The sequence below is a fragment of the Monocercomonoides exilis genome, assembly GCF_001643675.1.
Source record: "Monocercomonoides exilis strain PA203 chromosome Unknown scaffold1-2713096, whole genome shotgun sequence".
In the NCBI taxonomy this organism is placed as follows: domain Eukaryota; phylum Preaxostyla; order Oxymonadida; family Polymastigidae; genus Monocercomonoides; species Monocercomonoides exilis.
In genome coordinates this window covers 410,154-426,929 of record NW_027150546.1, presented here as the reverse complement: position 1 = coordinate 426,929, position 16,776 = coordinate 410,154, and the positions used below count along the sequence as shown (strand labels likewise).

The 16,776-nt window shown below is 34.0% G+C and overlaps 6 protein-coding genes across 6 annotated transcripts; 5 read left to right on the top strand and 1 right to left on the bottom strand.

Annotated features, from left to right (window-relative positions):
* Window positions 1-3,935: 3,935 nt before the first annotated feature.
* Window positions 3,936-4,220, top strand: MONOS_13228 (uncharacterized protein; the record flags this gene model as incomplete). Its single annotated transcript, XM_067865913.1, has 1 exon — window positions 3,936-4,220. One exon carries the CDS (start codon window positions 3,936-3,938, stop codon window positions 4,218-4,220), a length of 285 nt encoding a protein of 94 aa, XP_067736177.1.
* A 56-nt stretch (window positions 4,221-4,276) lies between these two features.
* Window positions 4,277-4,507, top strand: MONOS_13227 (uncharacterized protein; the record flags this gene model as incomplete). Its single annotated transcript, XM_067865912.1, has 1 exon — window positions 4,277-4,507. One exon carries the CDS (start codon window positions 4,277-4,279, stop codon window positions 4,505-4,507), a length of 231 nt encoding a protein of 76 aa, XP_067736176.1.
* An 847-nt stretch (window positions 4,508-5,354) lies between these two features.
* Window positions 5,355-5,696, top strand: MONOS_13226 (uncharacterized protein; the record flags this gene model as incomplete). Its single annotated transcript, XM_067865911.1, has 2 exons — window positions 5,355-5,542; window positions 5,621-5,696. The coding sequence occupies 2 exons, from the start codon at window positions 5,355-5,357 to the stop codon at window positions 5,694-5,696; spliced, it is 264 nt and encodes an 87-aa protein (XP_067736175.1).
* A 3,029-nt stretch (window positions 5,697-8,725) lies between these two features.
* MONOS_13225 (uncharacterized protein) lies at window positions 8,726-10,873 on the top strand. The gene is made up of 3 exons (XM_067865910.1): window positions 8,726-8,895; window positions 8,967-9,380; window positions 9,443-10,873. Exons 1-3 carry the CDS (start codon window positions 8,793-8,795, stop codon window positions 10,819-10,821), a joined length of 1,896 nt encoding a protein of 631 aa, XP_067736174.1. The 5' UTR covers window positions 8,726-8,792; the 3' UTR covers window positions 10,822-10,873.
* A 1,238-nt stretch (window positions 10,874-12,111) lies between these two features.
* Window positions 12,112-13,718, bottom strand: MONOS_13224 (uncharacterized protein; the record flags this gene model as incomplete). The annotated part of the gene is made up of 4 exons (XM_067865909.1): window positions 13,639-13,718; window positions 13,477-13,504; window positions 12,934-13,424; window positions 12,112-12,879 (listed from the first exon to the last, which is right to left on the bottom strand). Exons 1-4 carry the CDS (start codon window positions 13,657-13,659, stop codon window positions 12,112-12,114), a joined length of 1,308 nt encoding a protein of 435 aa, XP_067736173.1. The 5' UTR covers window positions 13,660-13,718.
* An 853-nt stretch (window positions 13,719-14,571) lies between these two features.
* On the top strand, window positions 14,572-16,481 carry MONOS_13232 (uncharacterized protein). Its single transcript, XM_067865918.1, has 4 exons — window positions 14,572-14,646; window positions 14,789-14,822; window positions 14,890-15,383; window positions 15,490-16,481. The coding sequence occupies exons 1-4, from the start codon at window positions 14,626-14,628 to the stop codon at window positions 16,327-16,329; spliced, it is 1,389 nt and encodes a 462-aa protein (XP_067736172.1). The 5' UTR covers window positions 14,572-14,625; the 3' UTR covers window positions 16,330-16,481.
* Window positions 16,482-16,776: the final 295 nt, after the last annotated feature.

Genomic DNA, 16,776 nt, shown 5'->3' with positions numbered 1-16,776 from the left:
TGTCATTCACCGCTCGCACTTCACTTGAACGACTGAGCTAAACCTGAGTGACGTACTGACTTTTGACGTGAAATTTTCGAATTCTGACGGACTTGGAAATTTTATCACGTCACTGAAAATTTTTCATTAATTCTTTCACAGTCTTTTGATAATGTTAATATTATTTTTATTCTTTTTTCTAACCTTCAAAAAATTAATAAATAGTATCTTTGAATTTTGTTTTTATTTTTGATCACACAAATAAAATATATTACACTGACGCATTAGTCATTTGAGGAATTTCAATTGTCATTGACGGTCACTGACGTCAGCTTCAGTCAATACGCAAATGGAAATACTGTCGAAAGATTATCAAAGTGAATTACCAGATGAGTTGGTTTCGAGCCTCAATAACCCTCTAATTGTTTGCTTTTCAAAAAATGCATTTGTTAAAATATTTTATTTTGTATTTGATTCATTGCAGCAAGAAGCTTATGAAAAAATGAAAAAGAAAATGGAGAAAGCGAAGTGCTCATTTGTTCAACTGCAAAAACGCATTAACTCAAAATATGGAACAGGTTAACGTTAAATTTGAAAATAATATTCAAGATTCATTTTTTGTTAATTTTTCCTAGTGTTCGTTCATCCAAAAAAGAAAAATGAATATATATCAAAGCTCAAATTTGAACTGTTGGAAGATAGTTTATGGATTACTTATGTAATTACGGACGAAAATGGATATACAGGGAAAGATTGTCACAAGTATTTCCTTTGCCCTGTATCCAAGGATGGATGTGCTTGCGGCATATCAGGAAGGAAGAATTATTCTATTGTTAAACATCACAAGTGCGATTTACTGAGTATTAGAGAATTTTTGAATTTCAAAAAACAGACAGATTTACCCATTACCAAAAGTTCTCAAGAGCACACTATATCATTTGAACGAGATTGTTCACCCAAAGAATTAGAAAAGCAGTTTATATCGATGGTTGGAAGGTGCAATGCTTCTTTTTTGTCTTCATCCTCAAAGGAAGTTAATACATTCATATTCTCCTTAATTCGAGCCGGTCAAGCAAATCCTTCTATTTCACCTATGTCAGTTTTCCCATACTTAACACGAAGGAAAATTTCTCATTTGATCATCAATGAAAAAACTGACAAAGAGAAGGAAAAAAAGCAAAAAGTTTCAAACAAGGGAATAAGCGTAATGTTTGATGGAGCAACTGCTGCAAATAAAAAATTCATGGTGGTGAATGTTTCCATTTTGTCTCTGAATTCTTCTCCATTTTTTTGGGGTCTTTATGAATCGTGTGGAACAACGTCGGAGTTTTTTTTATTCATTCAACAATTAATCTCAGAGTTTCGATCATTCAATGCGGTGATCAGAAGTTTTTGCACTGATGGTTTTTCTTCACAGAAAAATGCAATAACTCAATTCTCTGAATTCGAAGAAACTAGCTCAGGAAGTTCTGAAAGAAACAGATACACATTTTTTCCAGTTCATATTCATTGCTGCAACCATCTAACAAATTTAGTCATCATTAATGCTTTTTCAAAAATACCATTTTTAATTTCCATCAAACAAATGTTACAAGATTTTTCACAACGATCCCATTCTAAATCTGTAAGAACACTCTTGAAAAAGCGCATTCCTTCATTCGTCACAACAAGATGGATGAGCCTGTACAATATTTCTTCATTTGTAAGGAAAAAATTCGATGTTGTTGTTAATCAAAAATTTATGGACTATTCAAGTGAGTTAGATATCATCAAAACTGAGTTGTTGCTTTTCCCTCTGCAGAATCTACATTTGAAGTTTGAAAAAGACAGAACAAAGCTTTTTCAAGTGTTTCCTTATTTACTTGATTCATTTGATTATCTTTTTCATATTTCCAAGCATCGTTTGTTTCAAGATGCAAAATGGCGCAACGCAATCGCAAACATTATCATTTTGTTACATAATTATTTTTTAACAGGAATTCGGGGGGAGTACGTGTCACTTTCTTATGCATTAACCCCAGAAGGAATACAACTATTAAGAAAACATACATTTCCGAAAACTCAACTTTCTTCCTTTTTTCCATTGGGGTGTACTATTCAACAATCCGATGAAAGTGAAACAACATTGTTAAATCAACCTCAATCTTTCCCTGTTTCAATTTTTCATCCTTGGCCTTTTCCATTAGATATTTCGGAAAAAACATATTTTGTGTCAAAAAGTTTAAATTCTTTCGATTCTTCAACTTCCTTCATGAATGAAGATACTCATGATATTTATGATCTTTCAACGCCAAAAAGAAAACAAGTTTGCTTCGACAAACAAAATTCATCAATTAAAAGCAATAGTTTGCAATCAATATTTCTTCAATTTTTTATTATTATTATTATTATTATTTTTTTATGATTTTTAGGTTCGGAAAATAAAAATGAGGAATTTATTGAGATCGAAAAACAAATAAAAGAAATTGAAGAAAAAGAAAAAGATGATTTTACGAAAATTGGTGATTGAAGGGTTTGGAAGACAGTGAAAGCGAAGCAAGCAACGAATATGGACTTGTGCAAGCAGAAAATGATGCGATTGATGATGTATATGATAGTATATTTCGTAAGGAATTGGAAACAGAAGATTCTTCATTTATACGGGAAGATTTTGCGTCATCATCAACATCTCCTTCTTCTTCCATTTCACAGACTTTGAGATCTTCTTCTTCTTCTTCAGAACATTTTTCAGACATCGATACTGAATTGAGAAATGACTCCTTTCATTGTGCATGCTGCACAGCTGGAGAAAAGACGTTTCAAGATGAAGAAGAAGTACAGGAATTATTTTCGACAAAGAAAATAGATTTATGTATAGAATTCAACGAAGAGAAAGAAAAAACTATTTTGCAAGAAATCCAAAATTTGCTATACACAAACTGGTTTCCTCGACTTGACAGATCATTTACGAATTATGCTCGGAGCGTGCTTAAAGATTATGGAAACAATTCTATAACTGCTTGCAAGTTGTTCTTTGAAAATCAGATGAAATCGAAGCCGGAAGAAATGCTCGAAAAAGATCCAGAAATCTTTTACAATGTAATTGCTGAGTTTGGTAATCTCCAATCGTTGTATTCAGGCTTATGTTTGTCACTAATCCTATCTCCATGCAGCGAAGCTAGCTGCGAGAGAATTATTTCGAAAATCAAAAACATAATTGGAGATAAAAGAAACTCGACAAGCTTACAAACTTTGGAAGCATTACTTCATATTTGACTTTAATCACTGTTTTGTATTTGTCTTTTAAAAATTTATTTCATTTCATTCTATTTTTCAAGTTATTCTTATTGAACAAGCAAAGCATATAAATCATAATTAAAAATACAACGCTTTCAACGTGATAAAATGATCTTTAAGTTGCGAATGATTTCTCTTTATATGTTTTTGAAAAATGGAAAATCATACAGACATATGTTTTTATCATAATATAAAACGTTCATTCACTTTGTCTAACATCGCAAACTTGTGGTTTTATGTTCCTGTAATGAAGGACTTTGAAATTGAAATTTTATGAAAGATTGTTTCTAATGAACAATGCAAAATGAAAACAAAACAAAAAATATAGATGCACTTTCTCAGCATCATCAATTCTAACCTTTATTATAAAATGAATATTGATATGTTTGAGTGTTAGCGTTTAATCATTTTATTCGATTGATACAGCTTGTGAAATGAAGATCACTTCACTGGCCTTCATTCATAAAGTCATTAATTGTTTGTATCTTTCCTTTATTCTTCTCTTCCTCTTCTAAAACCATTCGATTAACAAATCATTCCTTCTTTAACTATTTCGACATTAGCTATTCTGCCTGGCCCGTCCAAAAAAACAACACAGCAACGCCATTCTGTGAAGAGAGCTCCACACGATCAAAACATTTTTTGGCCCTTTGAATCTAGCCAAATGCAATTACAGTTTCATGTTTTGGAGAAATCTCAAGAATCCTTCCCTCTACAACTGTGTGGATGAGCACAGCTGGATCACTGAAAAGACGATTCTGCAGGAAAAGCTGTCATTTAACTATCAAAACCATATTTTTGCCTACGAGCTCACACTAACAGAGGAGACATTCAACCTCCACGACGAAAAACTTATCATAGAGGCTGATATGCGCTTGCTGCAGAATCTGCTGCACCTGCCATTCTATTTGGATGCTGCTCCGCTGGGAAGCAAGACATTTTGGAGATCGTGTGCCAGACGCTGAGTCCAACTGATGCACATGTTGTGTTTGAGAGTGGACAAGGCGCAGAGACGACGGCGATGCATTTTCTGGAGCAGGTGCCCATCGGCGAGGTGGATGCACCAATGCAGTCGATTGTGCTGCGGAACGAAGGTGGGACGAGCACCGACTACAGACTCGACCTGAGTGATGTGGAGCGGCTGAATGCATCGGCGTCTGATTTCCCTCTGCTTGAGTGCCCTGGCACAAGGGGGATTGTGCTGGAGTGTGGAAAGCAGACAATATACCGGAGCTTCCATCAGTTGATGTAAATAGGTTATTTTGTGAGGATTCCAATCAAGCTGGAAAGCAGAAACAGCTCAATGAATGAGATGAACGAGAATGTTGGAGGAGGAGGAGTTAAGAGAAGGAAGTGATGGACAGAAGGTATCACTCATATGGAGACTGTGCCGCAAGCGCTTCTGTCCGGTGAAGACTTCATCGCGAAAAATGAACAAAGCCGCTAGTACATGAAAAAACGACAACAATTCCAGCTACTCTTTCTCCGCTACCTGTCCAGCTGTGTTTGTTGCCACATGAAAGAATTGGCTTTATGAGTGTGGCGGGTAGGAGCATCGAGCGGAGTCTGGCGTGTTTGGTGTGTACTCGTGTGAGGCGGCACCTGGCGCTGCAGAAGAGGGCGTACGAGAAAAGAAAGAAGAGAGACATCCTGCATGACTGGAAAGAGATCCATCCGCTGATCAAGTTGCAGGTTTTGACGATTCTGCTGATCAAAGGAAAAATTGCAGAAGGATAGAAATGTGTGTGTGATGAACAACTTTATGTGATGCATTCTGTTATTTTGGTGAATTTACTTCTGTAACTTTCTCTTTCGATGAATTCGAAGTGGAATTCTTCAATTGAAAAGCAGAATACTTCAACTTCATTTGCTGTGAATAATGAAGAAGCAAGTTCAAAAGTTATTCAGATCTTTTTGTATCAATGTTTCCCTTCAACATGTCGAACTTCTTTTATGAATGCTTCTTCTTCATCCTCTTTATCTAATGTTGTTGTTTCCAACATAAACTCAGGCAAAACTTATGATCACTCCGTCATCGCCTCATTCTCCTTCAGCACTTTCAACTGGGAAAAATCAAAGGAATTCCTTCTTCTTTTCCGATGTCTTCTCAATCTTCATCTTCCTCCTCACTGGCAATTGCCCCGCATCAGCCAAGCATCCGCAAGAAGCCACTGAGAGTGAGTGTCATTGAGCGCATGACGAAGTTGCGTGGCATTCAAATAGCCACACGACTTGAGCAGTTCCGCCCTGTCCTGGAAAAAGCGAGAAACGAAGAGAACCAGTTTCTGTTTGCACTGGCGAGGCAGCCTTTTGAACAGCTTTAAGCAGCTGCTGCGTTAACACTGCAATAACGAACATTGACCAGTTGCATTCAGCTCAATGAGGCCACGAAACAGGCGCTGAAAGATAGCAGCACAGGCAAAAGCGAAGCAGAAGATTAGGATTTTGCAGAAGGAGAAGGAGAGAAAAGCGTTTGGGATGTACAACCTCACTCCAACTTTGTCCGCCATGAAAGGAACTCCAAGAGAGGACAAAAGGAACTTGGATCCGCTGAGAGAGTAGCAAAGCAGCAGTGTTGGAGGAAGGAGAATGACTTTTGCAGAAGAAGTGAGCGGAGTGAATGTGTCTCTTCCTCCTCTGTTGAATCCGTCTTCTGGCTCTTCTTCTGGTTCTGGTTCGGTTTCAGTTCCATTGTCTTCTCAACAGGGAATAGTGCGACAGTGGTATATGCAATCACAGGAGATTCAGGGAATTCAATGGTTTATTTCAACTTAAGAAATGAATAAGAAATACTACGTATTTCGTCTGCATCCTTTGGGGATGCAAGAGTCAAATGAAGGGGAAGAGTGCATGAAGGGCGGATGCCATCGAAGAAGGAGAAGTAATGTCTGTTGGATGGGCTGCAGAATTTGGATGGAAACGATTTGGACAGAGGGATGAGGGGAATGCCGGGCGAAGGAGACGAAGATTGTGAATGGAACGAAGGTTTCAGAGAGCCATATCAGTAGATATTTTTGAGAATGTTGTTCAAAAATAGCTCGACTATACGACTTTTGGAACTGCATAAAGCTTCTTTTCTTCTGAAAGTGTTTCTGTTTCAGCCACCGCTCAGTGCAAACAGTAATGGAGCTATTTCTTCTGTTTCTGCTTCATTGTCATCTTCAGTTATCATTTCTTTATCCTCATCTTGCTCCGCTGTTGCATGCATTTCTGGTTCGTTATTCTCTTCTCGTCCTTCTTTTCTCCTTTTTCACTAAATATTTATCATCACAAAAATTTCTTCAATTCTTTTGACCACATTTCCTTTCAAAATATTTTATTAGATCAAGAACTTTGTTTTCTTTCACTTTATTCAACCATCTTTCTTATTTTTCATTTTCTATTCATCTTTTTCTCATTTTGATTTGTTATGTTTTCCTTCATCAACATATGGGGCAAAATATTTCTCTTCAAGCATTTTCATTGAAAAATTATGCACTTTTCATTGACTTTTTTTTATCAAAAAAACTCAATAAGAATGGGTCCATTTTTTGATATTCGTGAAATGTTGGAAAACTTAATGTTTTAATTTCAACGATGCCTGTTTGCAGATTTGAAAATCAAATTTATTTTGAAATCTGAGAAAGCGAAATAAAGTTATGAGTGAAACAATTTTTCTTTGCCTTGTGCAAATAAAGCTTGAAAGTTTATATTTTCCCCCATATTTCCTTGTTTCCTTTTCATTTCATTCATGATCTCTGATTTCAACTCAGAATGTGAAGAAATCCAATCAGATGATGTGTGAGGATAATGAAGAAGAAGCTGTGTGAAATGTTGTTGATATATTTGAAGAAGAAGAAGAAGAAGATGGTAATGATGATGAATGAATTGGATGAGACGATTAATTGTTGAAAATTGAGAAGATGAGAACCAATAAATATCAACAGAGAAATTCAATAAAATTCTCTTCTTCTGGACTTTGTCTTCTTTATTTATATATCTTTTTCTGCCAAATAAGATCCTCCAAATCCATCAAACATTCAGCTCTATCATCCCCCTCGCCAACAAAAAATTGGAAAGCTATGTAAATCCCTTTTTCATTCCGTCTCTTCCTTTTTCGCTTCCCTTCTTTCACAAGAAATCTTCTTTCCTCAAAAAAAATTCTTCGCCAAAGGTTAATTCCAGGCATCTTCATATTATCTTGAATTTCATCAATCTTCATTTCATTTTTCTTCCTTGCTTTTCTTCTTCTTCTTCAAAGCCATCCATTCCTTCGCTCTTTCAGCATTCTTATAAAAAAAATAATAATAATTACTTCAAATATATAACAATATCAAACCTTATAAACATATTTTTAAGCCAATGTCTATATTTTATTCAGTTGGTATCTGTTTTCTTTGTCAATTTCATAATTCCTTCTGTTTTCAAGTGTTTCATCATCTGAATCTCCAATCATCCTTTCCATCAGTTGTTTCTCCATCAAGTGAATCGATTTCTTGCTCTTCTGAAAAATGTGAAAATTTTGCATTCAGCTCAAATTCCATCTTTCTTAGTGAAAAAAAGATTGTTTTTCGTCAGAAAATTTCATCTCCAATTCCCTTCCAAGTCCCTTCATCCTGAACACTTTCCTTATGAATTCGCTGTCCGATCTTGATAGTCAGACTGAATAACAAGGAATAGTGCTTTTATTCATTTTCGATCATTTCTATCTGCTGCTCTGAAATCAGTGCAAAAGCTGTCAATAAATAAACATTCATATTTTGTAAAACAAATAAATAACAAACCTTTTTCTCTATTTAAAACAGAAAATCCTTCTTCAGCGCCTTATGAGTCCACAAAATTTTGTTTATCCAAAGGAATACTTCTTGTTTGAAATACGTAGCTCTATTTCTTAAATAGATGAAAAATTAGAACAAAAAGAGAAATAGAAATCATTTCAAATCTTAAAGTTTCTATCTCAAACTTAAATAGAAAAACTGCATTTCATGACTATTGAAAATGGTATTATTTCTTTTTCGTAAACAACAAAAATTAAAATTTAAGCAAACATGTCAATATCTATTTTTTTTCATATTGAAGTTCAATATATTCAGAATATATGAGTCAAGCAATTTATCAAAAAATAATAAACAAATCAAAAATTTTCCAAACAACTGTCATGTCCAATCGCTGATCTTTGATTTTTGAAAATTTTGCAAAAATAATTATGGAACAAAAAAATTAAAAAATTTGAAAATACATTAAAATATGATTAATAATTTTTTTGAATGAATGTTTTTTTAGAAAATTTTTACATTGGACACCAAAAAACAAACGAATTTGAAATTTTTAAATACTGACGTGAAAAAACTCCAGTGACGGACGTGAAGGGAAAATCTTCTTCACGTCACTCAGGTTCAGACTGAGCCGTTAATATGGCGCTCACTCCCAAAATAAGGAGGTGTTGAAGTTCTTGATTGTTCTCGGCGAAAAAAGAATATAACCATAATAATTTTTGCTTTTCTCAAAACTCAACAATTTTTCGATCACAACTGAAGGAAGACTAAGAAAAAATAACAATGTTAATGATGAATGCAATCAATATTAGAGAAGCAGAAAAAGATCATATCGAAGAAAGAACTTGGACAAATACGAAAAACGAGCTCAAAGTTTTGTTGGAAGGTTTATATTATTGCTGTGTTTAATATCTCGCCAAACTATATTTCTTTTTGATGTATTTCTTTCTAACAAAGAAATAATATTGACAGAAGGGGAAAATCTTGAGAAACTGATGATAAGATTTTATCATTTACTAAAAATTATTGGTCGGGATGAGTTTCATTTTTTCGATTACAAAAAGCTCAAAAGTTTAAAGAAAAAGATGAAAAAAATGTGTGAAGATCTAGATAAACCAATTGAGTTTTTGGCCGCTCGAGTTCTTGGATATTTATGCAGAAAGGGTTATTATGATTTTGAAGAAATTGAATTACACGTAGGCATAGATCGTCTTTCCGAATCATCAAAGTGTATTGCTATGTATGTTCCGTTTTTTTACACATTTAGGATAGATAAAATTGCAGATGAGCTGGCTGATTTGGGGAAATGTGAAGATGAAGATATTTGTTTATTCATTCTTGCATATTTCCGAGAAACATCAATTGATTGTGGTGTGATATTCTTTTGCTTGTTTATATGTGAATCAAATATTTAAATTATATGCCCAGAATAGATGCGTGCGTTGGGGAATATGATCCAATTAACGTTGGAAAATGGTTATATGGTCTTCTATCCAACAGCATTCCTTCAGTTATTATGGAAGCACTGGAAATAGCGAAAAGATCATCAACATTAGATATTACTATGAAATTGAACAATTATGTTGAAAAAAACAATCTTTTAACAATCGAATCATTTATTCCAGTTCCAAAACCGAATGATTCTTCACAAATATTTCCTGATTTGTCCAATGGCAATTCTTCTTGTTGGACTCCTCCTGTGTACTTGCACGGACCGGTTTGCTCAATTGCAATAAAAGCATTTGAGTGTTTGCAGAGTCTAGCTTCCTATCACAGAAAGGCATTTGATTATTTGTTCAGGAAACTGGACAATGTTGTTGAGAAAGTGCTTGGGTATTTGCTTGGAAATTGGACAGAAGATGATTGGAAGGCGATTTTCCCGGGAAGCAAGTTTTTTGATGCAAGTTGCGATGACATTTACTCTTCTGGTGAAGTGAACTTCCAGCAAATGGCAGACGGAATATTTTGCGAAGAGGAAAGCATTCGAATAATGATTAGGAAATACCAATTGTGTGCAGTTAAATGCGTTGGCGAATGGCTCGGAAGGCAAGTTTACGAGTCAATTACACGACTTATGAAAAGAGATGTGATGAGCAGAATAGCTTCGCTGCTATGCGATGCAACAAATGACAAGTTAAAGTTGGAGGCTGCAGATGCGCTGATAGGCGGGTGGGCTTCATTGTCCTCTGTTGCACAGATACAATCAGTTTGCAGGAAAGACCCGAGTAACAATATGATAGAAAATAAATGTCTTCCTCAGCCTTTGCGCAAGGAATTGACAGCAATGTTGAGAGAAGTTTGCGAAGAAGAAGGGGTGCTGGACGTTTTGCACGCACAAATGGCGCCATATGTTCCAATTCGAAAACGAAAAATCAAAAGGGAAGAACAAATTAAACGAAGGTTAGGCGCAAAATGTGATCCAAGAATTTGTATGGTTTGTGCGATGTATGAAAAAAAAGATCAAGAAAAAATGGAAGAGAAACAACTTATCAAAGAAGAAAAGGAAGAAAAAGAAGAAAAAGAAGAAAAAGAAGAAAAAGAAGAAAAAGAAGAAAAAGAAGAAAAGGATGAGGAAGAAGATGAAGAAGAAGACAAAGAAAGGGAAATGAAAACAGTATGTAAAAGATATGAACGGCTTATTAAATATTTAATTGTGGGTGGTATGCAGCCGAGTGAGTATGTGAAATATCAAAATAAGAACAAGTTTGATTATATGGATGATGAAAGCAGTGAAGAATGGGAAGATGATAGCGAAGAAGAAGAAGAAGATTATGATGATGATGATGACTATATGGAAGAAGAAGAAATGTAGTTGAAAGAAAGATATCAAATGATTTGACATTTCATCCAAGATGAAAAAAAAATGAGAATTCTTCAAAGAAAATGTTTTTAATTTCTGTTTGCGTTGACTTATTGAATTGTCTTATTTGGAATTATCTATTATTTTGTTGTAAATTCTTGAATTTGGATGATATGTTTTCATTTTGATTTTTTCTTTTTCTTTTTCTTTTTCTTTTTTCTTTTTTCTTTTTCTTTTTTTTTTTTTTCTTTCTTTTTCTTTTTCTTTTTTTTTTTTGTAATTTATCATTTTTTGAAATGGCTAAATTGCAAGAGATTGCCTGTTATTTCAGTATTCTAAATGAGTCAAATTCGCTATGATTTAAAGAGTCTTTTTAAGCACAAGCTATTCTAATGACAAATTGCCAACATTTCTTTCTTTCTTTCTTTTCTTACAATTTTCGCTTTATACTATTCTTTATGTATGTATGTTATTATTTACTGTTTGTTTTGAATTTTCATGAAATTTTTATCAGGAAAACTTTACAAACATGTTTTGTATGCAATTTTTTTAAATCAATAATTTGAGTCAATTATATTCAAAAGATTGCTTTTGCTTCCTGAAATATTCCAGATGGTTTGCTTTATCATCACTTTGTTCGATTATTGACCGTTTTAATCTCATTGAAATTAACTGATAAACTGTATTCAATCAACCTTTCATTTTAGTAAATTCTTTGCAATCTGAAACTTCTTCAAAGGAAATAATTGAAAGAGAAAATGGCTTTTTCACTTCCTTCTCTTATTTTTCTGAGAGCATAAATAAGTGGGAAGGTTTGAGTAAACATGGACTTCTTTGTGACTGTTGACAGAAAAAATTTGCTTTCTGACGAACCGAATGATAATTTTCACATCAGAATTTTTATTATATAAGCAATCATTAAAAAAAATGTGGCTGATCATTTTTGAAATCTAACTTTCGTTCAAGTTTTGCTCAAAATTTTAATCTCAATGGGAGTTTGAAAAAATGAACGACAACGTTATATCCATATTATTTATGATGTCTCAATAACAAAAACACAAAATATTCAAAAATCACATTGAGATAAAAATTTTGATAAAAACTCGAAAGAAAGGATGATTTCAAAAATATCACCCAGACATCACTTGAAATGTCTATTTAACAATTATTTCTTTTCAAGTGCAGCAATAACAATAACAATAACAACAATAAAAGATTGTATTTAAAGTTTAATAAATCAAAAAGAAAATAAAAGAAAAAATAAAAATTCATAGAAACAAATTGAAAAAAATCCTCAATTCCTCAAGCATTCACAAAATAATCGGAAATATTCAACGATAATTGATAATAACATTTTTTGTTGAGAAAATCAGTTGTTTCATGAAAGCTTGTGATGGCATCTTCGTATCCTTCTTCTTCCATCTTTTCAAATATCTCCATTTTGATTGACCGTCTTTTCATTTCTTCTTTTTCATCATCCTCCTCTTCTTTCATTCTTTCTGAAATATTCAGAAAGAATAGCAAGCATTCATATGCGGTATCTTCATTCAATGTTGATTGATGAACCTCCTCCAAAACAGCATCAACAGCTCCACTTTTCAACAAGTCTTCAATTTTCACAGCCATGTTTTCAACTGCGTTTAAAAAGGTATGAATGCATTGATCACGAATATGACAAAAATTATTCTTTGCTGCTCTAAACACCTTTGTAATGCTGCTGATAAGTTCAACAAACTCTTCATTCCATGATCTGCATGAGCGAAAGAAATCAAAAAATGGACAGAGCCATCTCATCAAAATAAGCTCATCTTTCGTTTCTTCTTTGTTCATTTCCACTCCTCCTTTTTTCTTCCAGTCAATGCATCTTGCTAGCTCTTCCAATTCTCTTGCTGCTTCTCTTCCAAAATGCAGTTCATTCACAATAACTTCTTCCAAGCTGTCATCATTGAAGAATCTGTATATTAAAAATTGCCAAGCAGATTGATAGGCAAGTTTTGTGAGATTTCTGTGTTTTTGTTGATATTTGATGATTTCTGTAATTTCCTTCAAATATAGTTCTTTATCAATTTCCTAATAAAAGATAAGAAAACAATAATATCAAAAAGGAAATAACAATGTTCATACATTATATTCAGTATTACTCAAAGCCAGTAATGCTATTTCCACCTCTTTTTGATTCTCCTCGCTTTCCTCCTTGTTCAAAGCAGCTTTCAGAAGGCAGGTGACACAGATTGAAAGTAATTTTGGAGGGAAGTTGTAGCTCAAAGATATGTAGCATTCGCAAAGATCAACCAAAAGTCTTTCGTTCTTTTCTTCTTTTTTCTCTTCTTCTTCAATTATCATCTCCTCCATTCGTTTGTTCAACGAGGAATATCTAAAACGATAATCATGCAAGTTTTTCAGGGCTTTGCAAAACCCAACATGCTTCAGCAATAAAATCGTATTTTCAATCGAAAGTTTCTTTTCTTCAATCATTTTGTTCATTTTATTGAATAGTCCTTTTGTGAAAATAGATTTGATTTCATCAACATTCATTTCATTCATCATTTCATTCATTTCTTCTATTTTCTTTCTCTGCTCATCCTCATTGCAATGTTCAAGTTCACAAAACAATTCTGAAAAATAAATACAACATACAAGGATATAAATTCAATAACAATTGCATACCGTTTAACATTTTTGAAATGCTCGTTTCCTGCATTTTTATAAAACATAGTATTCAGAAAGCAAGTCATTTTCATCATTCACATCAAATGGACACATGTTTCGTTAGATGAAATAGATGTAAAATAAGAACTCAAAAATAGCTTGAAAAATGTGCATTTATACTTGATTTTCTTGTGCAAACATTTTTGACAAAGAATAATAAAAAAAGACAACGGTCAAAAACTTGAGCCTTTTTTTATAATGGTCTAAATGATCGAATAGTTTTCAAAAAAGTGAAAATATTCTTTGTTAAATAAGATGTTTGCGAACCAATTTTTCCAACATTATCAGCAATATCATTTCATGTGAGGGAGCTTGCTTTAGATAATGATTCATTTGTTTTGGAATTTTGATTTGTGATTTAAATATTTGAGCAACCACGGAATTTCAATAATAAAGTCATTGATAGATACCCGACTAATTATTGAAGAGGATGATCTTTGTATTACAGAGATGAATTAAAAATTTGGAAAGAGAATATGCGCAACAACTGTGGTGGATAAATATTTTGGATGAGTATTGGATTCAGTCAATGTTTCAACGAAATAGTACGGAATTGAAAAGATAACAAGAATCACACTTTTCACAGAAAAATGGTATATTAAAGCAAAAATGAATTGAAATACAGAAAGCCATTACAGATGATAAATATCACATGAAAAGGTTTGAAAATTGAAAGAATTAAAAAAATGGATTGATGATGTTTTGTTGAAGAAAGCAAACATTGTCAATCGAATGAATATAGAAAATGAGAAAATAAATAAAAAGATGATGAAATTTATAATAATAATAATAATAATAATAATACCAAGTGACCAATTGGCTGATGAATGATTCTGTTTTTCAGTATAACGCATAGGTTTCATAAAAATAATACAAACATCTTAAAATTTCAGTGATTAATAAAATATTTCATAAAAAATTACGAACTGACACGAATTTTCAATGACTGACGGACTTGAAGAAAAAAAAAATTAAATGCAACACATGCTTGTGTTGAAGATGGATGTTTCTTTGCGAAATAGAATTTTCTCCACAAACAAACGGAGCAGCCATAATATTATTTGTATTTGACAAATCATTGCATTTCTCCATCATTTCTGAGTAATTATGCTTATGCTGAAGACAGCTGTATGGATGCTGCAATTTCACTAATTGCCTTCAGTTCTCATTTTTTTTGCCAAAATTTGTCTGCTGTTGAATTCATTTTCCATGTGAACCACAAAAATGCGTGATTTGTTGTTGTTGTGTTTTTTTTTAACACTCCAAAAAGACGCAGGAGACGGACAATAGAAACACATTTTTTGGTTTGCGGGCATTGCTGCACTTATCGTTTTTGGTGAATATGAATTTTTTTTCATTTGTTTTGAAAAGAATCCATTTGTGAGCTGGGGCGATGCACGGAAATTGAGCAGGAACATAAAATGGAAGAGCTGAAAGGAATGCTGGATGAGATGGACGAGTGTGGGTTTTGTTCGATTTTCAAGACAGAGCTGTTTGACGAAATGGACAAAATGATTGAAGAAAAGAAAGTGGGAATTGAGAAAGTGGTAGTGCTGCTGAAGCACATCGGACGCATCAAGGCGGCGGGGTGCATGTACTTTTCGGAGTTCAACAGGTCTTTGCTCCTGGAGCGACTCAAGAAGAAGATTGCTGAAGAAGAGAAGAAGAAAGGAGATAAGGACGAAAAGCATTTTGCTGATCTGTGCGAATGTTATGTCATGCTTGTGTCAGATTTTTTGCCGGGGCTTCTGGGGATATGTGTGCCTTGCCTTTTGAAAGTTGGGCTGAACAAGGAGGAAAGCGAGGACGTTCAAAAAGAAGTGGAAATGGCTTTGTTGGCTTTGAGCAGCATTTGGCAGCGGAATGTATTTTCTTTTCTTTGTTTTTCTATCTTTTTATTTTTCTTTATTATTCTTTGTATATTTTTGAATTGCATTTGACATCTGCGGATATGTTGTTTATTTTGAGCAGAAAGTGAAAAAAGAGCTGTATCTGGAAGAGATTACGGAAATCATCGAGCATCACGAAAAGTGTCGCAACCTGACGAGACTTGGCTATTCGTTGGCGTGGGACTTTTTGATTAGTCGTTTGGTCGAGGATAAAAAACTGGGAAAGGGGATTGCGAATGAGCTGCACTTTGGGAGAGAAGCAAGGAGAGAATTGGAAGAGCTGGCTGCAAGTGTGGATTGGAAGGAAAAGGAAAAGGAAGAGGAAAGCATTTGCATAATCATGAGATGGATCGAAATAACAGACACATTGATTTGCCATTGCCATGCATTGAATAGCGAAGAGTGTGTTGGCCTGATTCGTTGCATTGTCTGTGTGTGCAGAGCAGCAAGAGAGAAGGGGCAGAAAATTAGAAAAGGATGCATCGGCCTTTTTGTAACGATGGCACGCTGCAAAGCCGTGGGGGCAGAGGTTTTATGGAATGCAGGGGTTATTGATGTTGTGTTGGAAGAAATGAAGCAAGAAACACAGAAAAAGATTTTGGTATTATTTTGCATGGAATTTTTTGAAGAGCTTTCGAGAAGCATGAAAAGGAAAGGGAAGGAAGAAGGGGAGGAAGAGGAAGAGGAAGAGGAAGAGGAAGAGGAAGAGGAAGAGGAAGAGGAAGAGGAAGAGGAAGAGAAAGAGGAGGAGGAAGAGAAAGAGGAAGAGAGGAAGGAGATGAAAAGAAAGATATTTGAGAAGATGGAAGAAGAAGGATACGAAGATAGCATTACGAGTTTTTTTGAAACAAACCCTTTGCTAAACGGAAAAGAGTTGGGGGACTTTTCAATTGTTATTACAGACTATTTTGCGAGTGTCTGAGGAAATGAAAGGAGCTGTGTTTTTCTTTTTTTCTTTTCTTTCTTTCTTTTTATTTTTTGAATTTTTTTATTTTTGTATTGTTTTTTGCACCATTTCAAAATTTGGCAAGTGCTGTTTTGAGGCTTTCACAAAAATGGATGGATTTTGAAAAAGCATTCTTTTTTGTTTTGTTTTGTTTTGTTTTTCCAGAGGAAAAGATGAGTGCCATTCTTTTCCGATGAAAGCCCTTTGCCAGTGTGAAAAATGAAGTTGTGGAACAATCAAATGGTGGCTGGTATTTTGGCAATGCGAATAATTGGCAAGAGGCATTTGAATTTTTGTTTATTTCTGCACCACAGAAAATAATTGCATTTTATAAGAAAAAATCAAACATTATCTCAAATAATCAGTCTGTTTGGTTCCTTTTTCGGTGGGCAATCGGTTTGGTGTTTTGGCGAGAACAAGCAA

Excerpts from the sequence above, each read along its gene's own strand:
- MONOS_13225 (XM_067865910.1), top strand. The coding sequence starts at position 8,793 with ATGTTAATGATGAATGCAATCAATATTAGAGAAGCAGAAAAAGATCAT. Across the intron at positions 8,896-8,966 it reads GCTCAAAGTTTTGTTGGAAG|AAATAATATTGACAGAAGGG; the intron begins GTTTATATTATT and ends TTTCTAACAAAG. Across the intron at positions 9,381-9,442 it reads AGAAACATCAATTGATTGTG|ATGCGTGCGTTGGGGAATAT; the intron begins GTGTGATATTCT and ends TGCCCAGAATAG.
- MONOS_13232 (XM_067865918.1), top strand. The coding sequence starts at position 14,626 with ATGCTTATGCTGAAGACAGCT. Across the intron at positions 14,647-14,788 it reads TGCTTATGCTGAAGACAGCT|ACGCAGGAGACGGACAATAG; the intron begins GTATGGATGCTG and ends CACTCCAAAAAG. Across the intron at positions 15,384-15,489 it reads GCAGCATTTGGCAGCGGAAT|AAAGTGAAAAAAGAGCTGTA; the intron begins GTATTTTCTTTT and ends TATTTTGAGCAG.